Raw genomic sequence first — 24,760 nt, 5'->3', positions numbered from 1 at the left:
TGCTTCCTCAGATATCGAGATATCAAGTTTTCATAGGAGGGTCCATAAAACGTTCTGTAGTGGAGGTAAGGGCTAAATCACTCCTTTGGGAACAGCTTCCGCTCGTCGCGTTTCGTCTTTATCGACTTTTTTTCAAGAGCTTAATACTCCTCTGTATTCCGGTCATCTTTTTATATATACATTTTGCACGTTTTCCTGACTGCGCATGCGTGGGAGACGGATGGGACGCAATACGTATAATTACGCTCAACCGTCTCACTGCGCATGTCCAAACATCCAGCCTGGAATGCAAATAAACTTTACCGGTACTGTTCGCGGACAACTTTTATAGTGAAAGCCGAACAAAATATATGTATGGAACTTTTGCGTCCGCGATTATCTGAAAACCGAAGAGCATGTGATATATAAATAACACTTTTATGATACAAATTATAGAAGATGATCAATGGTACAATAATGATACTTCATAGTTAAAGCAAAACAAAAGTACATGGTCTGTTTCAGAATGTTATAATCTCGAACACATGTAGTTAATTTTACTTAGGAATAAAAAAGGACTCCGGAAGAAAATATCAGGAAGGAGAAAAGGAGGCTAAAATAAAAGATAAATAATAAAAATAGATAAACATGGGTACATGAAAAAGATAAGTACATAAAAACAGAAAAAGATTACTCAGAACCTAAAATATGCAATATGACTAAAAATATATAAAATATAAAACCTATATATCAGGGGTTCTCAACCCAGTCCTCAGGACCCCCTACCAGTCCAGGGTTTAGGAATTACCTGGGTGTGTCTAAGGTATTTCCTTCTGGGTGTGTCTAAGGTATAGACTCTAAGGTGTTTTTTTTTTCTTTTCTTTTTCTAAACACCTTCGACACACCCAGGTAATCCCTAAACCCTGGACTGGTAGGGGGTCCTTGAGGACAAGGTTGAGAACCCCTGCTATATATACACATTATAGAGAGCAAATCCATATTATATCACTATTAATACGAAAGGCAACATAGATACAAATCTAACACACATATTAAAGGCCATTAATCCATAAAAACTAATAAATCTAGATCTACATTCAAACCCATAGGTACAGTGGTTTTTAATTTATGGATCCACCCTGTCCCCCTTTATTGCTAGAGTTTTGTTCAATGAGGAGAGATGACATCTATGCCAATGCAAATGACTTATTGGTGTCTTAAAAGACTGTTCTGGCCCTCTAAATGAAACTGGCTGCTTTGTCCCTCCTCAATCTCTCATCAGCCCTTGCTAAACTTTAACCCCACGGCGGTTTTATTCTGTTTGTGGGATCTGAGCGCTGTTCGGATATACTGAGCGCTCAAGCTATATGGGGATAGGTTGAATGTGGGGGTTCTGTTCAGTATGATAGGAGTTATGTATTTTTGTGTATTTTTGCTGTTGTGAATAGAGATATTTTCTGTACCTGGAGATAGTTGGCTTACCACACCCAGTTAAGCCAATTTTAACCCCTTAAGGACCAACCTTCTGGAATAAAAGGGAATCATGACATGTCACACATGTCATGTGTCCTTAAGGGGTTAAACCCCTGGAAGGAATTGCCTGATTTGTGAGAGTGTTTGTATTTGGAGTATGCTGATTCTGAAAATTTCAGTTATGTGAATGTGATGTATACTTTTAAAGTTATGAATATTGTGTAAAACTGTATTTTCCTGCCTGTGATAATTACGTCAGCCCATTGTGTTCAGTAATTATATCACAGGCAGAGGGGAGGATTTTGTGGGAATGAATGGGAGTGTTTTACTGTATATTACGTGTCTGGCTGTTCCACAAAACCATGTGGGTGGTTCTTTGTGTAAAAATGTGTATATAAAACCACAGCTCTGTCTGTTCCTGTTTGACCCTCAACATAGAGCCTCGTCTCATGATTGGGGGATACGACTGCATCTACACTGGGGGATTGCTATGCTCTACATACTCCCCTAGCTATAATGACTAAGCTCTTTTAAGAGCTTGTTCCAGGTTCACTCTCTGCAGGAAGTGGAGTGCTTGGAGTGCTCGGGAAGCACTAGGAATATCCATCAACGGAGATACTCGGTCCAGGTACTAGAAGCTCCGTTACAGTCACTACTCCATATTAATTCTCCTTGACCTCTCTGCTGCCTTTGACACCGTTGATCATGCTCTCCTCCTTCAAACTCTTCAATCGCTTGGTCTCTGTGACTCTGTCCTCTCTTGGTTTTCCTGCTATCTCTCCCAATTCTCATTCAGTGTCTCCTTTTCCAAGGATACCTCCTCCCCTCGTCCTGTCTCGGTTGGAGTTCCCCAAGGCTCTGTCCTTGGTCCCCTTCTATTTTCTCTTTATACCGCCTCTCTTGGCAAACTTATTGCCTCTTTTGGATTCGGCTACCACCTGTACGCTGATGACACTCAGATATACCGCTCCTCAACGGACTGCCGTCCTGCAACGTGTCACTGCTTGCCTTTCTTCCATCTCTGACTGGATGTCCTCACGCTTTCTGAAACTCAATCTCTCTGATACGGTATGAGAGGGGTTACTGCCGTATACGACGTTCCCTTACCAAATGCAGAGGTAGCTACTGAGCGCTCCAAACTGCCAAACAGCAATCACACAAACCCGTTGGTCTCCAAAAACAGCCGAACAAAAATCACACGAATCAGTGAGTCTCCCAAATAGTCGAACAAAGCATAATCCATACGAATAATCCCCCCAATGACGAGACAAAGCTCCGTGTTGAGGGTCAGAAGGAATCTGTTTTACTGAGGGCTACCTGCCCGGTATTTATGCAGGTCTCCCACCTGGTGGACACTCCTCTAGGGGACCAGATGGGAGACTGTGACAAGGACATTACAACAACAAATCACAGTGTTACACATATAGCCCTTCCCCTTTAATTACCCAGGACCCTTTGCTCTCCCTGGACAGAGCCTAAACGCCATCTTAGGTGACAATTGGAAAAATGCATAAAAACATATAACTTTGCAATAATATAATACAGGCATTCAACGTGTCCCCAGATAGCAGGGATCTGAGCGCACAAAAGTACAGAATAGCGCTCAGATCCTAGGCACACAGTCCAATCGCTGTGGAGTCAAAGTGTTCACATAGTCTGTTCTCCATACGAATAGACTCCACGGGATGGCTATCTGGGGTATGGCTTTTCGTGACAAAAGTACCGAATACAGGGACGTTCGTGAGTTTTCTACCGAACGAGAAGGGAGGTCAGCGGCTTCAGCGGTGTTCGTGCCAAATAGTGTCCGTTTTCAGTTCCATGGGTTTTCCGTCGAACACCGCTGGCCGTTCGGGACTTTATAATTGCCGCCGCCACGTGTTCGGCATACGAATGGCGGCCACCCAGCTACATGCATCAATTAAGAGGTGTCTGCGGTTAACCTCAACGTTCAAATGCGGCCAAGTTGTTAACCAGCAGCACACTGCTCTACTGGGTGGCCGGCCGTTTGGGAGTTTTATTCGGTAGTAAAAGGGGAATGGTATAGAGTCCACATGAATGGAAAAACACGAATTAAACCAGCGAATGAACGATACGCCTCTGTAAGTTCAAGACAGAGAGATGTGTCACACTCTCTAAAACTGAACTCCTTGTCTTTCCTCCTCCTAATACTGATCCTCCTCTCTCGCTCTCCCTTCAAGTCAGTGATATCCACATAAGTCAATCCCTGCAAGCGCGCTGTCTTGGCGTCATACTTGACTCTGGTCTCACCTTTGAGCCTCACATCCAGTATGTTGCCAAACCCTGTAGGTTACAACTCAAAAACATAGCCAGCATCCGCCCCTTTCTTACACAAGATGCTACCAAGGAGCTTGTCCATGCTCTAGTAATTTCCCGCATGGATTACTGTAACCCTCTCCTGATTGGTCTCCCAAAAAGCCGTATTGCCCCGCTACAGTCTGTAATGAACGCTGCTGCTAGACTGATTTTCCGCTCTAGTCGGCCCTCTCACACCTCACCCCTCTGTCAGTCCTCCTCTCCGCTCAAAAAAATGGCTTGAAACCCATCTCTTTAGGAAAGCTTATGGCCTCCCAGAGTAACCTCTACCTCCCATACCTGTCTCTTGCTCTCTCCTATAGGGCAGCACTTTACTCTCTCCTCCAGCTCTGCTTCACTCCCACCTTATTTGATTGCTATTCCCTGTCCTAATGTTTTATACCCCACCTCCTATAGACTGTGAGCTCGTTTGAGCAGGGCCCTCTTCAACCTATCGTTCCTGTAAGTTTTCTTGTAATTGTCCTATTTATAGTTACATCCCTCCCTCTCATAATATTGTAAAGCGCTACGGAATCTGTTGGCGCTATACAAATGGCAAGAATAACAATAATAATAATAATAACTAGAAAAGCTACAATTTCTGGGGAAATTGTGTGAAGTGTTCTTGCCTCCACCAGTAGTCTACAACTGGAGTGGGCGGAGTGACTTTTATTATTTATTTATATAGCACATTTAATTGCAACGTTGTTGCCCAAAGTGCTTCACAGTTACATTAAAACATACAGTTATAAAAACATTAGCAGGTGCAAAAGGCCCTGTCTATGACATCACTTGCTGCTGCAGCCTGGCACAAGTCAGAGTATTTTGGCGGTTGCCATCTTCAAACGGTCGTATTTGCTTGCAAGAACACTTAATAATATAAATATGTGAGATAACATTAAGTGGTCTTGCTATGCAAGAACACTTAATAACCAAGAGGTACCAAAGGCTGCACCAGGGAACGTAGCCCATTTAGTGGCTTACAAGCTATTTTGCACAATTTAGGGGTACTTCTAATTGTGCCATGTTTTTTTGTGAGTATGATTTTAAGTTTTTTATAAAATCATTGTTGTTAATAAATTACTATACTATGATTATATTGTTTTTCTTTTTCTCCCATTTATATGCATCAACCATCCGAGGGTTAAATATTGTCACACCTGTGTTATTGTGGTACACAATTCTTTATACATATACATATATATATATACTGTATACTTTGGGATTTGGGAGCGATCCCTATATAGAGGTTTGCCTGCACGTTTTGTTGCACTACTTTTAGTATACCTGTCTTGTTTTTATTTGAGTTTTAGTACTGTCTCTCCATGTTATACAGGAGCTAGTGTATCATCACCTATTACTTGTTGCTTGCTGATCCGATTTTCTGATCCCACTATCTATATCGGATAGTTTTGTACCCCAGCCCTCCTGACTGTCACCTGTCTGCTTCTATCAGTGTCTGTCTCTTATTTTATTATTACTGGTATTTATAAAGCACCAACACAGTCCACAGTGCTGTACAAATGTGGAAACCAATACAAAAGAATAGTGGGTCTGGCCTGAGAGCTGAGACTTTGCATACACAGCCTTTTATACACTCTGAATTCTGTCTACTCTCACTATATAACCGCACACTCTGAATTCTGTCTACGCTCTCTCTGTATAACATCGTATTCTGTCTACGCTCTGTCTTTATAACAGCCCTCTAATATCTTGCTCGATGCTGACTGTCTAGTGAAACTTTGTGACTTTGGACTGGCACGCTCTATGTATCAAATCCAAGAGGATTCTGGGAACCCAGCTCTTACTGAATATGTAGCGACAAGGTGGTACCGAGCTCCTGAGATCCTGTTGGCCTCTCACAGGTATGATTATCCCCTATTCTCTCCATTTTCTGGGTTAGTGATAGGATCCAATCACCATTACATGCTCTGATCCTCTCTCTGCAGATACACCAAGGGAGTGGATATGTGGAGTGTGGGTTGTATATTAGGGGAGATGCTGCTTGGAAAGCCTCTATTCCCTGGAACCTCCACCATCAACCAGATTGAGCGAATCATGAACGTTATCCCACCACCCTCCCAGGAAGGTAAGACACTTGGAACAGTTATAGGAAAATTACAGATCAGATAAAGGGCTAAAAATGGACTTATGTGTAAACATCACACTCTCAGTGACTGTGCCAGTGTAAATATTACTCTCTCTGTGACTGTGCCAGTGTAAATATCACTCTCTGTGACTGTGCCAGTGTAAACATCACTCTCGCAGTGACTGTGCCAGTGTAAACATCACTCTCTCTGTGACTGTGCCAGTGTAAACATCACTCTCGCAGTGACTGTGCCAGTGTAAACATCACTCTCTCTGTGACTGTGCCAGTGTAAACATCACTCTCGCAGTGACTGTGCCAGTGTAAACATCACTCTCTCTGTGACTGTGCCAGTGTAAACATCACTCTCTCTGTGACTGTGCCAGTGTAAACATCACTCTCGCAGTGACTGTGCCAGTGTAAACATCACTCTCGCAGTGACTGTGCCAGTGTAAACATCACTCTCGCAGTGACTGTGCCAGTGTAAACATCACTCTCGCAGTGACTGTGCCAGTGTAAACATCACTCTCGCAGTGACTGTGCAAGTGTAAACATCACTCTCTCAGTAAGTGTGCCAGTGTAAACATCACTCTCTCTGTGACTGTGCCAGTGTAAACATCACTCTCGCAGTGACTGTGCCAGTGTAAACATCACTCTCTCTGTGACTGTGCCAGTGTAAACATCACTCTCTCTGTGACTGTGCCAGTGTAAACATCACTCTCTCTGTGACTGTGCCAGTGTAAACATCACACTCTCAGTGACTGTGCCAGTGTAAATATTACTCTCCCAGTTACTGTGCCAGTGTAAATATCACTCTCTCTGTGACTGTGCCAGTGTAAATATCACTCTCTCTGTGACTGTGCCAGTGTAAATATCACTCTCTCTGTGACTGTGCCAGTGTAAATATTACTCTCTCTGTGACTGTGCCAGTGTAAATATTACTTGCGCAGTGACTCTTGCAATTCGTAGCCCAAATTACAGGCAATATATACTTACACAGATGATAGCTGAAGTTACCAAAAAATCGCTGTGGTCCCTGTTAGCAGAGACGTATGATATAGCTGGGCAGGTGTGGATACTTATCCTTTTAAACCTTCCCTTGTTAAAATTAAAGGAAGCAATATTTTACCGCCAGATACATTTAATTCACTCTCCTTGAGACCCCGGGACCTCGTGTGAGAGCATTTGATGTTTGATTGGATCCTCATGGGCGGTTCTGTGTGAGTGGATTATAACCCTTCCCCTGAATCCTAACTCCGCCCATCACTCCCTGTGCTGAGCCTGGAGGCGTGTCATTAGTGTCCATGTGCACCAGTATTAATAGTCTTTTTGTTACTGCGGTTACTCCATCTCTACTCAAATATTCTTCCAGATGTCATGGCTATAAAGTCAGAATATGGATCCTCTGTCATCAGCAGAATGGGCTCACGGTCAGTGTAACGCTTTACTCTATATTACAATGAGAGAAAGTAACTGTATAGTAAATTAACCCTTCGCTGTGCGTTATTCCTGGCTGTATCTGTTCTATTAACCCTTCCCTGTGTGTGAGAGGTAATCCGGGCTGTATCTGTTCTATTAACCCTTCCCTGTGTGTGAGAGGTAATCCGGGCTGTATCAGTTCTATTAACCCTTCGCTGTGTGTGAGAGGTAATCTGGGCTGTATCTGTTCTATTAACCTTTCCCTGTGTGTGAGAGGTAATCCGGGCTGTATCTGTTCTATTAACCCTTCCCTGTGTGTGAGAGGTAATCCGGGCTGTGTGTGAGAGGTAATCCGGGCTGTATCAGTTCTATTAACCCTTCCCTGTGTGTGAGAGGTAATCCGGGCTGTATCTGTTCTATTAACCCTTCCCTGTGTGTGAGAGGTAATCCGGGCTGTATCTGTTCTATTAACCCTTCCCTGTGTGTGAGAGGTAATCCGGGCTGTATCTGTTCTATTAACCCTTCCCTGTGTGTGAGAGGTAATCCGGGCTGTATCTGTTCTATTAACCCTTCCCTGTGTGTGAGAGGTAATCCGGGCTGTGTGTGAGAGGTAATCCGGGCTGTATCAGTTCTATTAACCCTTCCCTGTGTGTGAGAGGTAATCCAGGCTGTATCTGTTCTATTAACCCTTCCCTGTGTGTGAGAGGTAATCCGGGCTGTATCTGTTCTATTAACCCTTCCCTGTGTGTGAGAGGTAATCCGGGCTGTATCTGTTCTATTAACCCTTCCCTGTGTGTGAGAGGTAATCCGGGCTGTATCTGTTCTATTAACCCTTCCCTGTGTGTGAGAGGTAATCCGGGCTGTATCTGTTCTATTAACCCTTCCCTGTGTGTGAGAGGTAATCCGGGCTGTGTGCGAGAGGTAATCCGGGCTGTATCTGTTCTATTAACCCTTCCCTGTGTGCGAGAGGTAATCCGGGCTGTATCTGTTCTATTAACCCTTCCCTGTGTGTGAGAGGTAATCCGGGCTGTATCTGTTCTATTAACCCTTCCCTGTGTGTGAGAGGTAATCCGGGCTGTATCTGTTCTATTAACCCTTCCCTGCGTGTGAGAGGTAATCCGGGCTGTATCTGTTCTATTAACCCTTCCCTGTGTGTGAGAGGTAATCCGAGCTGTATCTGTTCTATTAACCCTTCCCTGTGTGCGAGAGGTAATCCGGGCTGTATCTGTTCTATTAACCCTTCCCTGTGTGTGAGAGGTAATCCGGGCTGTATCTGTTCTATTAACCCTTCCCTGTGTGTGAGAGGTAATCCGGGCTGTATCTGTTCTATTAACCCTTCCCTGTGTGTGAGAGGTAATCCGGGCTGTATCTGTTCTATTAACCCTTCCCTGTGTGTGAGAGGTAATCCGAGCTGTGTGCGAGAGGTAATCCGGGCTGTATCTGTTCTATTAACCCTTCCCTGTGTGCGAGAGGTAATCCGGGCTGTATCTGTTCTATTAACCCTTCCCTGTGTGCGAGAGGTAATCCGGGCTGTATCTGTTCTATTAACCCTTCCCTGTGTGTGAGAGGTAATCCGGGCTGTATCTGTTCTATTAACCCTTCCCTGTGTGTGAGAGGTAATCCGGGCTGTATCTGTTCTATTAACCCTTCCCTGCGTGTGAGAGGTAATCCGGGCTGTATCTGTTCTATTAACCCTTCCCTGTGTGTGAGAGGTAATCCGAGCTGTATCTGTTCTATTAACCCTTCCCTGCGTGTGAGAGGTAATCCGGGCTGTATCTGTTCTATTAACCCTTCCCTGTGTGCGAGAGGTAATCCGGGCTGTATCTGTTCTATTATCCCTTCCCTGTGTGCGAGAGGTAATTCGGGCTGTATCTGTTCTATTAACCCTTCCCTGTGTGCGAGAGGTAATTCGGGCTGTATCTGTTCTTTTAACCCTTCCCTGTGTGTGAGAGGTAATCCGGGCTGTATCTGTTCTATTAACCCTTCCCTGTGTGAGAGGTAATTCGGGCTGTATCTGTTCTATTAACCCTTCCCTGTGTGAGAGGTAATTCGGGCTGTATCTGTTCTATTAACCCTTCCCTGTGTGTGAGAGGTAATCCGGGCTGTATCTGTTCTATTAACCCTTCCCTGTGTGAGAGGTAATTCGGGCTGTATCTGTTCTATTAACCCTTCCCTGTGTGTGAGAGGTAATCCGAGCTGTATCTGTTCTATTAACCCTTCCCTGCGTGTGAGAGGTAATCCGGGCTGTATCTGTTCTATTAACCCTTCCCTGTGTGAGAGGTAATTCGGGCTGTATCTGTTCTATTAACCCTTCCCTGTGTGAGAGGTAATTCGGGCTGTATCTGTTCTATTAACCCTTCCCTGTGTGCGAGAGGTAATCCGGGCTGTATCTGTTCTATTAACCCTTCCCTGTGTGCGAGAGGTAATTCGGGCTGTATCTGTTCTTTTAACCCTTCCCTGTGTGTGAGAGGTAATCCGGGCTGTATCTGTTCTATTAACCCTTCCCTGTGTGAGAGGTAATTCGGGCTGTATCTGTTCTATTAACCCTTCCCTGTGTGAGAGGTAATTCGGGCTGTATCTGTTCTATTAACCCTTCCCTGTGTGTGAGAGGTAATCCGGGCTGTATCTGTTCTATTAACCCTTCCCTGTGTGAGAGGTAATTCGGGCTGTATCTGTTCTATTAACCCTTCCCTGTGTGTGAGAGGTAATCCGGGCTGTATCTGTTCTATTAACCCTTCCCTGTGTGCGAGAGGTAATCCGGGCTGTATCTGTTCTATTAACCCTTCCCTGTGTGCGAGAGGTAATTCGGGCTGTATCTGTTCTTTTAACCCTTCCCTGTGTGTGAGAGGTAATCCGGGCTGTATCTGTTCTATTAACCCTTCCCTGTGTGAGAGGTAATTCGGGCTGTATCTGTTCTATTAACCCTTCCCTGTGTGTGAGAGGTAATTCGGGCTCTATCTGTTCTATTAACCCTTCCCTGTGTGTGAGAGGTAATCTGGGCTGTATCTGTTCTATTAACCCTTCCCTGTGTGCGAGAGGTAATCCGGGCTGTGTGCCAGAGGTAATCCGGGCTGTATCTGTTCTATTAACCCTTCCCTGTGTGTGAGAGGTAATCTGGGCTGTATCTGTTCTATTAACCCTTCCCTGTGTGTGAGAGGTAATCCGGGCTGTATCTGTTCTATTAACCCTTCCCTGTGTGCGAGAGGTAATCCGGGCTGTATCTGTTCTATTAACCCTTCCCTGTGTGCGAGAGGTAATCCGGGCTGTGTGCCAGAGGTAATTCGGGCTGTATCTGTTCTATTAACCCTTCCCTGTGTGTGAGAGGTAATCCGGGCTGTATCAGTTGTATTAACCCTTCCCTGTGTGTGAGAGGTAATCCGGGCTGTATCTGTTCTATTAACCCTTCCCTGTGTGCGAGAGGTAATCCGGGCTGTATCTGTTCTATTAACCCTTCGCTGTGCGTTATTCCTGGCTGTATCTGTTCTATTAACCCTTCGCTGTGCATTATTCCTGGCTGTATCTGTTCTATTAACCCTTCCCTGTGTGCGAGAGGTAATCCGGGCTGTGTGCGAGAGGTAATCCGGGCTGTGTGCGAGAGGTAATCCGGGCTGTATCTGTTCTATTAACCCTTCCCTGTGTGTGAGAGGTAATCCGGGCTGTATCTGTTCTATTAACCCTTCCCTGTGTGTGAGAGGTAATCCAGGCTGTATCTGTTCTATTAACCCTTCCCTGTGTGTGAGAGGTAATCCGGGCTGTATCTGTTCTATTAACCCTTCCCTGTGTGCGAGAGGTAATCCGGGCTGTATCTGTTCTATTAACCCTTCCCTGTGTGTGAGAGGTAATCCAGGCTGTATCTGTTCTATTAACCCTTCCCTGTGTGTGAGAGGTAATCCGGGCTGTATCTGTTCTATTAACCCTTCCCTGTGTGCGAGAGGTAATCCGGGCTGTATCTGTTCTATTAACCCTTCCCTGTGTGTGAGAGGTAATCCGGGCTGTGTCTGTTCTATTAACCCTTCCCTGTGTGTGAGAGGTAATCCGGGCTGTATCTGTTCTATTAACCCTTCCCTGTGTGTGAGAGGTAATCCGGGCTGTATCTGTTCTATTAACCCTTCCCTGTGTGTGAGAGGTAATCCGGGCTGTATCTGTTCTATTAACCCTTCCCTGTGTGTGAGAGGTAATCCGGGCTGTATCTGTTCTATTAACCCTTCCCTGTGTGTGAGAGGTAATCTGGGCTGTATCTGTTCTATTAACCCTTCCCTGTGTGCGAGAGGTAATCCGGGCTGTATCTGTTCTATTAACCCTTCCCTGTGTGTGAGAGGTAATCCGGGCTGTATCTGTTATATTAACCCTTCCCTGTGTGCGAGAGGTAATCCGGGCTGTATCTGTTCTATTAACCCTTCCCTGTGTGTGAGAGGTAATCCGGGCTGTATCTGTTCTATTAACCCTTCCCTGTGTGCGAGAGGTAATCCGGGCTGTATCTGTTCTATTAACCCTTCCCTGTGTGTGAGAGGTAATCCGGGCTGTATCTATTCTATTAACCCTTCCCTGTGTGTGAGAGGTAATTCGGGCTGTATCTGTTATATGAACCCTTCCCTGTGTGTGAGAGGTAATCCGGGCTGTATCTGTTCTATGCACTGTGTGAGAGAGCTATTCTTCATTATAAATTGCCATTTTAACTGTTTAGGCACAGGGTAACCCTGCAGGAGATGCTTCCTCCTACTTCACCCCCAGAAGCTCTTGATCTTCTCAACAGACTTCTGGTCTTCAACCCTGACAAGAGACTGACCGCTGAAGAGGCTCTACAGCACCCCTACGTGAGAAGGTATCCTTAACGATACTGCCAAATGAAAAACAATTAAATGCATTTTAACAATCGCTATTTAGTAGATATACCCTAATGCATTTAATTATGCATTTTTTTCTATTCGGGTTTGATTTTATATACTGCCAGCAAAAGCTGCAGCCTTTACAACTCCTCCCCTTCTAACCCCTCCCAAACTTTCTGTAGCCATCCAATCAGAGACTTTCCAATGCAGCTCAATGAAAAGCTCTCAGGGGCTCTGGGCAACTGCTGCCTCACTGAGCTAAACAAACCAGGAAGTAACAGGACCGGTTATCTGATTGACAGCCGGGGGGTGGAACAAGGTTATTTTACAAAAGGTGTCACTTTATATTGAAATCTGCACTTTTTGTAAAATGAAAATCGAGGACACACTCTTTACACATTAAGCTTTTCAGCAAGATACATTTCTGTTAGGGGTCTGGAGTGTCCCTGTAATGCAGGAATGAAAGTATCCTGTGAGAATGGCTTTATTTCACATAACTGTAACCCAGAATAACCCTGGCTTTCCCTGTCTTAGAGGGAACCCTCACCCCAGTTTTCTATGACCCCTGGCAGCCATTTTGTTATTTCCTTGTGTACCTTCCAATATGTGATGTTTTGTTTTTCAGATTCCATGCCCCAGTTCGAGAGCCAGCTCTGGATTATGATGTCATTCTTCCTTTGGATGACGATATACAGTTGTCTGTGGCAGAATATCGCAATAAATTGTATGAGGTACTGAAATTCTACCATTTAATGACAGACCGATACCTAAAGTGAGAACTGTCGGGAATTCCAAGTGGATTTCAACAGTAAGGCCAAAGTAACAGAGCTGAAATCACAACTCACTTGTAGAAAGTTTCTAATCTAGCGATTTTATTTAGTGACTCACCCTATGTAACGTGTATTACAGTTAGTAAATACAGCGATCAGCTGCTGCCTAATGGATCGTTCGCCCTATGTAACGTGTATTACAGTTAGTAAATACAGTGATCAGCTGCTGCCTAATGGATCGTTCGCCCTATGTAACGTGTATTACAGTTAGTAAATACAGCGATCAGCTGCTGCCTAATGGATCGTTCGCCCTATGTAACGTGTATTACAGTTAGTAAATACAGCGATCAGCTGCTGCCTAATGGATCGTTCGCCCTATGTAACGTGTATTCCAGTTAGTAAATACAGCGATCAGCTGCTGCCTAATGGATCGTTCGCCCTATGTAACGTGTATTACAGTTAGTAAATACAGCGATCAGCTGCTGCCTAATGGATCGTTCGCCCTATGTAACGTGTATTACAGTTAGTAAATACAGTGATCAGCTGCTGCCTAATGGATCGTTCGCCCTATGTAACGTGTATTCCAGTTAGTAAATACAGCGATCAGCTGCTGCCTAATGGATCGTTCGCCCTATGTAACGTGTATTCCAGTTAGTAAATACAGCGATCAGCTGCTGCCTAATGGATCGTTCGCCCTATGTAACGTGTATTACAGTTAGTAAATACAGTGATCAGCTGCTGCCTAATGGATCGTTCGCCCTATGTAACGTGTATTCCAGTTAGTAAATACAGCGATCAGCTGCTGCCTAATGGATCGTTCGCCCTATGTAACGTGTATTCCAGTTAGTAAATACAGTGATCAGCTGCTGCCTAATGGATCGTTCGCCCTATGTAACGTGTATTACAGTTAGTAAATACAGCGATCAGCTGCTGCCTAATGGATCGTTCGCCCTATGTAACGTGTATTACAGTTAGTAAATACAGCGATCAGCTGCTGCCTAATGGATCGTTCGCCCTATGTAACGTGTATTACAGTTAGTAAATACAGCGATCAGCTGCTGCCTAATGGATCGTTCGCCCTATGTAACGTGTATTACAGTTAGTAAATACAGCGATCAGCTGCTGCCTAATGGATCGTTCGCCCTATGTAACGTGTATTCCAGTTAGTAAATACAGCGATCAGCTGCTGCCTAATGGATCGTTCGCCCTATGTAACGTGTATTCCAGTTAGTAAATACAGCGATCAGCTGCTGCCTAATGGATCGTTCGCCCTATGTAACGTGTATTACAGTTAGTAAATACAGTGATCAGCTGCTGCCTAATGGATCGTTCGCCCTATGTAACGTGTATTACAGTTAGTAAATACAGCGATCAGCTGCTGCCTAATGGATCGTTCGCCCTATGTAACGTGTATTACAGTTAGTAAATACAGCGATCAGCTGCTGCCTAATGGATCGTTCGCCCTATGTAACGTGTATTACAGTTAGTAAATACAGCGATCAGCTGCTGCCTAATGGATCGTTCGCCCTATATAACGTGTATTACAGTTAGTAAATACAGCGATCAGCTGCTGCCTAATGGATCGTTCGCCCTATGTAACGTGTATTCCAGTTAGTAAATACAGTGATCAGCTGCTGCCTAATGGATCGTTCGCCCTATGTAACGTGTATTCCAGTTAGTAAATACAGCGATCAGCTGCTGCCTAATGGATCGTTCGCCCTATGTAACGTGTATTCCAGTTAGTAAATACAGTGATCAGCTGCTGCCTAATGGATCGTTCGCCCTATGTAACGTGTATTACAGTTAGTAAATACAGCGATCAGCTGCTGCCTAATGGATCGTTCGCCCTATGTAACGTGTATTACAGTTAGTAAATACAGCGATCAGCTGCTGCCTAATGGATCGTTCGCCCTATGTAACGTGTATTCCAGTTAGTAAATACAGCGATCAGCTGCTGCCTAATGGATCGTTCGCCCTATGTAACGTGTATTCCAGTTAGTAAATACAGCGATCAGCTGCTGCCTAATGGATCGTTCGCCCTATGTAACGTGTATTACAGTTAGTAAATACAGTGATCAGCTGCTGCCTAATGGATCGTTCGCCCTATGTAACGTGTATTACAGTTAGTAAATACAGCGATCAGCTGCTGCCTAATGGATCGTTCGCCCTATGTAACGTGTATTACAGTTAGTAAATACAGCGATCAGCTGCTGCCTAATGGATCGTTCGCCCTATGTAACGTGTATTCCAGTTAGTAAATACAGTGATCAGCTGCTGCCTAATGGATCGTTCGCCCTATGTAACGTGTATTACAGTTAGTAAATACAGCGATCAGCTGCTGCCTAATGGATCGTTCGCCCTATGTAACGTGTATTCCAGTTAGTAAATACAGCGATCAGCTGCTGCCTAATGGATCGTTCGCCCTATGTAACGTGTATTCCAGTTAGTAAATACAGCGATCAGCTGCTGCCTAATGGATCGTTCGCCCTATGTAACGTGTATTCCAGTTAGTAAATACAGCGATCAGCTGCTGCCTAATGGATCGTTCGCCCTATGTAACGTGTATTCCAGTTAGTAAATACAGTGATCAGCTGCTGCCTAATGGATCGTTCGCCCTATGTAACGTGTATTACAGTTAGTAAATACAGTGATCAGCTGCTGCCTAATGGATCGTTCGCCCTATGTAACGTGTATTACAGTTAGTAAATACAGCGATCAGCTGCTGCCTAATGGATCGTTCGCCCTATGTAACGTGTATTACAGTTAGTAAATACAGCGATCAGCTGCTGCCTAATGGATCGTTCGCCCTATGTAACGTGTATTACAGTTAGTAAATACAGCGATCAGCTGCTGCCTAATGGATCGTTCGCCCTATGTAACGTGTATTACAGTTAGTAAATACAGCGATCAGCTGCTGCCTAATGGATCGTTCGCCCTATGTAACGTGTATTCCAGTTAGTAAATACAGCGATCAGCTGCTGCCTAATGGATCGTTCGCCCTATGTAACGTGTATTACAGTTAGTAAATACAGCGATCAGCTGCTGCCTAATGGATCGTTCGCCCTATGTAACGTGTATTACAGTTAGTAAATACAGCGATCAGCTGCTGCCTAATGGATCGTTCGCCCTATGTAACGTGTATTACAGTTAGTAAATACAGCGATCAGCTGCTGCCTAATGGATCGTTCGCCCTATGTAACGTGTATTCCAGTTAGTAAATACAGTGATCAGCTGCTGCCTAATGGATCGTTCACCCTATGTAACGTGTATTACAGTTAGTAAATACAGCGATCAGCTGCTGCCTAATGGATCGTTCGCCCTATGTAACGTGTATTACAGTTAGTAAATACAGCGATCAGCTGCTGCCTAATGGATCGTTCGCCCTATGTAACGTGTATTCCAGTTAGTAAATACAGCGATCAGCTGCTGCCTAATGGATCGTTCGCCCTATGTAACGTGTATTCCAGTTAGTAAATACAGTGATCAGCTGCTGCCTAATGGATCGTTCGCCCTATGTAACGTGTATTACAGTTAGTAAATACAGCGATCAGCTGCTGCCTAATGGATCGTTCGCCCTATGTAACGTGTATTCCAGTTAGTAAATACAGCGATCAGCTGCTGCCTAATGGATCGTTCGCCCTATGTAACGTGTATTCCAGTTAGTAAATACAGCGATCAGCTGCTGCCTAATGGATCGTTCGCCCTATGTAACGTGTATTCCAGTTAGTAAATACAGTGATCAGCTGCTGCCTAATGGATCGTTCGCCCTATGTAACGTGTATTCCAGTTAGTAAATACAGCGATCAGCTGCTGCCTAATGGATCGTTCGCCCTATGTAACGTGTATTCCAGTTAGTAAATACAGCGATCAGCTGCTGCCTAATGGATCGTTCGCCCTATGTAACGTGTATTCCAGTTAGTAAATACAGCGATCAGCTGCTGCCTAATGGATCGTTCGCCCTATGTAACGTGTATTCCAGTTAGTAAATACAGCGATCAGCTGCTGCCTAATGGATCGTTCGCCCTATGTAACGTGTATTACAGTTAGTAAATACAGCGATCAGCTGCTGCCTAATGGATCGTTCGCCCTATGTAACGTGTATTACAGTTAGTAAATACAGCGATCAGCTGCTGCCTAATGGATCGTTCGCCCTATGTAACGTGTATTCCAGTTAGTAAATACAGCGATCAGCTGCTGCCTAATGGATCGTTCGCCCTATGGAACGTGTATTACAGTTAGTAAATACAGCGATCAGCTGCTGCCTAATGGATCGTTCGCCCTATGTAACGTGTATTCCAGTTAGTAAATACAGCGATCAGCTGCTGCCTAATGGATCGTTCGCCCTATGTAACGTGTATTACAGTTAGTAAATACAGCGATCAGCTGCTGCCTAATGGATCGTTCGCCCTATGTAACGTGTATTACAGTTAGTAAATACAGCGATCAGCTGCTGCCTAATGGATCGTTCGCCCTATGTAACGTGTATTACAGTTAGTAAATACAGCGATCAGCTGCTGCCTAATGGATCGTCTCCCAGTCGCTCAGTACATAGTGGGGGGAACACATTCACTATAGTCTGTGGTAATAGTCACCGTGTCTCTCTTCCTCCATTCTGCAGCCTTCCTGTCTCCCAGTCGCTCAGTACATAGTGGGAGAACACATTCACTATAGTCTGTGGTAATATTCACCACGTCTCTCTCCCTCCATTCTGCAGCCTTCCTGTCTCCCAGTCGCTCAGTACATAGTGGGGAGAACACATTCACTATAGTCTGTGGTAATAGTCACCATGTCTCTCTCCCTCCATTCTGCAGCCTTCCTGTCTCCCAGTGGCTCAGTACATAGTGGGGGGAACACATTCACTATAGTCTGTGGTAATAGTCACCATGTCTCTCTCCCTCCATTCTGCAGCCTTCCTGTCTCCCAGTCGCTCAGTACATAGTGGGAGAACACATTCACTATAGTCTGTGGTAATAGTCACCATGTCTCTCTTCCTCCATTCTGCAGCCTTCCTGTCTCCCAGTCGCTCAGTACATAGTGGGGGGAACACATTCACTATAGTTTGTGGTAATATTCACCATGTCTCTCTTCCTCCATTCTGCAGCCTTCCTGTCTCCCAGTCGCTCAGTACATAGTGGGGGAACAAATTCACTATAGTCTGTGGTAATATTCACCATGTCTCTCTCCCTCCATTCTGCAGCCTTCCTGTTTCCCAGTCGCTCAGTACATAGTGGGGGAACACATTCACTATAGTCTGTGGTAATAGTCACCACGTCTCTCTCCCTCCATTCTGCAGCCTTCCTGTCTCCCAGTCACTCAGTACATAGTGGGGGGAACACATTCACTATAGTCTGTGGTAATAGTCACCATGTCTCTCTCCCTCCATTCTGCAGCCTTCCTGTCTCCCAGTCGCTCAGTACATAGTGGGAGAACACATTCACTATAGTCTGTGGTAATAGTCACCATGTCTCTCTTCCTCCATTCTGCAGCCTTCCTGTCTCCCAGTCGCTCAGTACATAGTGGGGAGAACACATTCACTATAGTCTGTGGTAATATTCACCATGTCTCTCTCCCTCCATTCTGCAGCCTTCCTGTCTCCCAGTCGCTCAGTACATAGTGGGGAACACATTCACTATAGTCTGTGGTAATATTCACCATGTCTCTCTCCCTCCATTCTGCAGCCTTCCTGTCTCCCAGTGGCTCAGTACATAGTGGGGGGAACACATTCACTATAGTCTGTGGTAATATTCACCATGTCTCTCTCCCTCCATTCTGCAGCCTTCCTGTCTCCCAGTCGCTCAGTACATAGTGGGGGAACACATTCACTATAGTCTGTGGTAATAGTCACCATGTCTCTCTCCCTCCATTCTGCAGCCTTCCTTTCTCCCAGTCGCTCAGTACATAGTGGGGGAACACATTCACTATAGTCTGTGGTAATAGTCACCACGTCTCTCTCCCTCCATTCTGCAGCCTTCCTGTCTCCCAGTCGCTCAGTACATAGTGGGGGAACACATTCAATATAGTCTGTGGTAATATTCACCGTGTCTCTCTTCCTCCATTCTGCAGCCTTCCTGTCTCCCAGTCGCTCAGTACATAGTGGGGGGGGAACACATTCACTATAGTCTGTGGTAATATTCACCACGTCTCTCTCCCTCCATTCTGCAGCCTTCCTGTCTCCCAGTCGCTCAGTACATAGTGGGGGAACACATTCACTATAGTCTGTGGTAATAGTCACCATGCCTCTCTCCCTCCATTCTCCAGCCTTCCTGTCTCCCAGTCGCTCAGTACATAGTGGGGGAACACATTCACTATAGTCTGTGGTAATATTCACCACGTCTCTCTCCCTCCATTCTGCAGCCTTCCTGTCTCCCAGTCGCTCAGTACATAGTGGGAGAACACATTCACTATAGTCTGTGGTAATATTCACCACGTCTCTCTCCCTCCATTCTGCAGCCTTCCTGTCTCCCAGTCGCTCAGTACATAGTGGGGGAACACATTCACTATAGTCTGTGGTAATAGTCACCATGTCTCTCTTCCTCCATTCTGCAGCCTTCCTGTCTCCCAGTCGCTCAGTACATAGTGGGGGGAACACATTCACTATAGTCTGTGGTAATATTCACCATGTCTCTCTCCCTCCATTCTGCAGCCTTCCTGTCTCCAAGTCACTCAGTACATAGTGGGGGAACACATTCACTATAGTCTGTGGTAATAGTCACCGTGTCTCTCTTCCTCCATTCTGCAGCCTTCCTGTCTCCCTGTCGCTCAGTACATAGTGGGGGAACACATTCACTATAGTCTGTGGTAATATTCACCGTGTCTCTCTTCCTCCATTCTGCAGCCTTCCTGTCTCCCAGTCGCTCAGTACATAGTGGGGGAACACATTCACTATAGTCTGTGGTAATATTCACCATGTCTCTCTCCCTCCATTCTGCAGCCTTCCTGTCTCCCAGTCGCTCAGTACATAGTTGGGGAACACATTCACTATAGTCTGTGGTAATATTCACCACGTCTCTCTTCCTCCATTCTGCAGCCTTCCTGTCTCCCAGTCGCTCAGTACATATTGGGGGAACACATTCACTATAGTCTGTGGTAATAGTCACCATGTCTCTCTTCCTCCATTCTGCAGCCTTCCTGTCTCCCAGTCGCTCAGTACATAGTGGGAGAACACATTCACTATAGTCTGTGGTAATAGTCACCATGTCTCTCTCCCTCCATTCTGCAGCCTTCCTGTCTCCCAGTCGCTCAGTATATAGTGGGGAGAACACATTCACTATAGTCTGTGGTAATAGTCACCATGTCTCTCTCCCTCCATTCTGCAGCCTTCCTGTCTCCCAGTCGCTCAGTACATAGTGGGGGGAACACATTCACTATAGTCTGTGGTAATATTCACCACGTCTCTCTTCCTCCATTCTGCAGCCTTCCTGTCTCCCAGTCGCTCAGTACATAGTGGGAGAACACATTCACTATAGTCTGTGGTAATAGTCACCGTGTCTCTCTTCCTCCATTCTGCAGCCTTCCTGTCTCCCAGTCGCTCAGTACATAGTGGGGGAACACATTCACTATAGTCTGTGGTAATATTCACCGTGTCTCTCTCCCTCCATTCTGCAGCCTTCCTATCTCCCAGTCGCTCAGTACATAGTGGGGGAACACATTTACTATAGTCTGTGGTAATAGTCACCATGTCTCTCTTCCTCCATTCTGCAGCCTTCCTGTCTCCCAGTCGCTCAGTACATAGTGGGGGGAACACATTCACTATAGTCTGTGGTAATATTCACCATGTCTCTCTTCCTCCATTCTGCAGCCTTCCTGTCTCCCAGTCGCTCAGTACATAGTGGGGGAACACATTCACTATAGTCTGTGGTAATAGTCACCATGTCTCTCTCCCTCCATTCTGCAGCCTTCCTGTCTCCCAGTCGCTCAGTACATAGTGGGAGAACACATTCACTATAGTCTGTGGTAATATTCACCATGTCTCTCTTCCTCCATTCTGCAGCCTTCCTGTCTCCCAGTCGCTCAGTACATAGTGGGGGGAACACATTCACTATAGTTTGTGGTAATATTCACCATGTCTCTCTTCCTCCATTCTGCAGCCTTCCTGTCTCCCAGTCGCTCAGTACATAGTGGGGGAACAAATTCACTATAGTCTGTGGTAATATTCACCATGTCTCTCTCCCTCCATTCTGCAGCCTTCCTGTTTCCCAGTCGCTCAGTACATAGTGGGGGAACACATTCACTATAGTCTGTGGTAATAGTCACCACGTCTCTCTCCCTCCATTCTGCAGCCTTCCTGTCTCCCAGTCACTCAGTACATAGTGGGGGGAACACATTCACTATAGTCTGTGGTAATAGTCACCATGTCTCTCTCCCTCCATTCTGCAGCCTTCCTGTCTCCCAGTCGCTCAGTACATAGTGGGAGAACACATTCACTATAGTCTGTGGTAATAGTCACCATGTCTCTCTTCCTCCATTCTGCAGCCTTCCTGTCTCCCAGTCGCTCAGTACATAGTGGGGGGAACACATTCACTATAGTCTGTGGTAATAGTCACCATGTCTCTCTCCCTCCATTCTGCAGCCTTCCTGTCTCCCAGTCGCTCAGTACATAGTGGGAGAACACATTCACTATAGTCTGTGGTAATAGTCACCGTGTCTCTCTTCCTCCATTCTGCAGCCTTCCTGTCTCCCAGTCGCTCAGTATATAGTGGGGAGAACACATTCACTATAGTCTGTGGTAATAGTCACCATGTCTCTCTCCCTCCATTCTGCAGCCTTCCTGTCTCCCAGTCACTCAGTACATAGTGGGGGAACACATTCACTATAGTCTGTGGTAATATTCACCATGTCTCTCTCCCTCCATTCTGCAGCCTTCCTGTCTCCCAGTCACTCAGTACATAGTGGGGGGAACACATTCACTATAGTCTGTGGTAATATTCACCATGTCTCTCTTCCTCCATTCTGCAGCCTTCCTGTCTCCCAGTCACTCAGTACATAGTGGGAGAACACATTCACTATAGTCTGTGGTAATAGTCACCACGTCTCTCTTCCTCCATTCTGCAGCCTTCCTGTCTCCCAGTCGCTCAGTACATAGTGGGGGAACACATTCACTATAGTCTGTGGTAATAGTCACCACGTCTCTCTTCCTCCATTCTGCAGCCTTCCTGTCTCCCAGTCGCTCAGTACATAGTGGGGGAACACATTCACTATAGTCTGTGGTAATATTCACCACGTCTCTCTTCCTCCATTCTGCAGCCTTCCTGTCTCCCCGTCGCTCAGTACATAGTGGGGGGAACACATTCACTATAGTCTGTGGTAATATTCACCATGTCTCTCTTCCTCCATTCTGCAGCCTTCCTGTCTCCCAGTCGCTCAGTACATAGTGGGGGGAACACATTCACTATAGTCTGTGGTAATAGTCACCGTGTCTCTCTTCCTCCATTCTGCAGCCTTCCTGTCTCCCAGTCGCTCAGTACATAGTGGGGGAACACATTCACTATAGTCTGTGGTAATATTCACCATGTCTCTCTCCCTCCATTCTGCAGCCTTCCTGTCTCCCAGTCGCTCAGTACATAGTGGGGGAACACATTCACTATAGTCTGTGGTAATATTCACCACGTCTCTCTCCCTCCATTCTGCAGCCTTCCTGTCTCCCAGTCACTCAGTACATAGTGGGAGAACACATTCACTATAGTCTGTGGTAATAGTCACCATGTCTCTCTTCCTCCATTCTGCAGCCTTCCTGTCTCCCAGTGGCTCAGTACATAGTGGGGGAACACATTCACTATAGTCTGTGGTAATATTCACCATGTCTCTCTTCCTCCATTCTGCAGCCTTCCTGTCTCCCAGTCGCTCAGTACATAGTGGGGGGAACACATTCACTATAGTCTGTGGTAATAGTCACCATGTCTCTCTTCCTCCATTCTGCAGCCTTCCTGTCTCCCAGTCGCTCAGTACATAGTGGGGGGAACACATTCACTATAGTCTGTGGTAATATTCACCACGTCTCTCTTCCTCCATTCTGCAGCCTTCCTTTCTCCCAGTCGCTCAGTACATAGTGGGGAGAACACATTCACTATAGTCTGTGGTAATATTCACCATGTCTCTCTCCCTCCATTCTGCAGCCTTCCTTTCTCCCAGTCGCTCAGTACATAGTGGGGAGAACACATTCACTATAGTCTGTGGTAATATTCACCATGTCTCTCTTCCTCCATTCTGCAGCCTTCCTGTCTCCCAGTCGCTCAGTACATAGTGGGGGGAACACATTCACTATAGTCTGTGGTAATAGTCACCATGTCTCTCTTCCTCCATTCTGCAGCCTTCCTGTCTCCCAGTCGCTCAGTACATAGTGGGGGGAACACATTCACTATAGTCTGTGGTAATATTCACCACGTCTCTCTTCCTCCATTCTGCAGCCTTCCTATCACCCAGTCGCTCAGTACATAGTGGGAGAACACATTCACTATAGTCTGTGGTAATATTCACCATGTCTCTCTCCCTCCATTCTGCAGCCTTCCTGTCTCCCAGTCGCTCAGTACATAGTGGGAGAACACATTCACTATAGTCTGTGGTAATAGTCACCATGTCTCTCTTCCTCCATTCTGCAGCCTTCCTGTCTCCCAGTCGCTCAGTACATAGTGGGAGAACACATTCACTATAGTCTGTGGTAATAGTCACCATGTCTCTCTTCCTCCATTCTGCAGCCTTCCTGTCTCCCAGTCGCTCAGTACATAGTGGGAGAACACATTCACTATAGTCTGTGGTAATAGTCACCATGTCTCTCTTCCTCCATTCTGCAGCCTTCCTGTCTCCCAGTCGCTCAGTACATAGTGGGAGAACACATTCACTATAGTCTGTGGTAATAGTCACCATGTCTCTCTTCCTCCATTCTGCAGCCTTCCTGTCTCCCAGTCGCTCAGTACATAGTGGGAGAACACATTCACTATAGTCTGTGGTAATAGTCACCGTGTCTCTCTTCCTCCATTCTGCAGCCTTCCTGTCTCCCAGTGACTCAGTACATAGTGGGGGAACACATTCACTATAGTCTGTGGTAATATTCACCATGTCTCTCTCCCTCCATTCTTCAGCCTTCCTGTCTCCCAGTCGCTCAGTACATAGTGGGAGAACACATTCACTATAGTCTGTGGTAATAGTCACCATGTCTCTCTCCCTCCATTCTGCAGCCTTCCTGTCTCCCAGTCGCTCAGTACATAGTGGGAGAACACATTCACTATAGTCTGTGGTAATAGTCACCATGTCTCTCTCCCTCCATTCTGCAGCCTTCCTGTCTCCCAGTCGCTCAGTACATAGTGGGAGAACACATTCACTATAGTCTGTGGTAATATTCACCATGTCTCTCTTCCTCCATTCTGCAGCCTTCCTGTCTCCCAGTCGCTCAGTACATAGTGGGAGAACACATTCACTATAGTCTGTGGTAATATTCACCATGTCTCTCTTCCTCCATTCTGCAGCCTTCCTGTCTCCCAGTCACTCAGTACATAGTGGGGGAACACATTCACTATAGTCTGTGGTAATATTCACCATGTCTCTCTTCCTCCATTCTGCAGCCTTCCTGTCTCCCAGTCGCTCAGTACATAGTGGGAGAACACATTCACTATAGTCTGTGGTAATAGTCACCATGTCTCTCTCCCTCCATTCTGCAGCCTTCCTGTCTCCCAGTGGCTCAGTACATAGTGGGGGAACACATTCACTATAGTCTGTGGTAATAGTCACCATGTCTCTCTTCCTCCATTCTGCAGCCTTCCTGTCTCCCAGTGGCTCAGTACATAGTGGGGGAACACATTCACTATAGTCTGTGGTAATATTCACCATGTCTCTCTTCCTCCATTCTGCAGCCTTCCTTTCTCCCAGTGGCTCAGTACATAGTGGGGGAACACATTCACTAT

The 24,760-nt window shown here is 45.8% G+C and overlaps 1 protein-coding gene across 1 annotated transcript in view; it reads left to right on the top strand.

Moving 5' to 3' along the window:
- MAPK15 (mitogen-activated protein kinase 15) overlaps positions 1-24,760 on the top strand; it is a 110,259-nt gene that overhangs the window by 25,609 nt on the left and 59,890 nt on the right. The window contains exons 7-11 of the mRNA XM_063450906.1: positions 5,467-5,630; positions 5,715-5,854; positions 7,224-7,281; positions 11,955-12,092; positions 12,722-12,827. Coding sequence (XP_063306976.1) covers positions 5,467-5,630; positions 5,715-5,854; positions 7,224-7,281; positions 11,955-12,092; positions 12,722-12,827 — 606 coding nt within the window. The remainder of the gene's footprint in view (positions 1-5,466; positions 5,631-5,714; positions 5,855-7,223; positions 7,282-11,954; positions 12,093-12,721; positions 12,828-24,760) is intronic.

The sequence above is a fragment of the Pelobates fuscus genome, chromosome 4 (assembly GCF_036172605.1).
Source record: "Pelobates fuscus isolate aPelFus1 chromosome 4, aPelFus1.pri, whole genome shotgun sequence".
Taxonomy (NCBI): domain Eukaryota; kingdom Metazoa; phylum Chordata; class Amphibia; order Anura; family Pelobatidae; genus Pelobates; species Pelobates fuscus.
The sequence above is the reverse complement of the archived record's forward strand: the minus strand, read 5'-3'. Positions and strand labels throughout refer to the sequence as shown.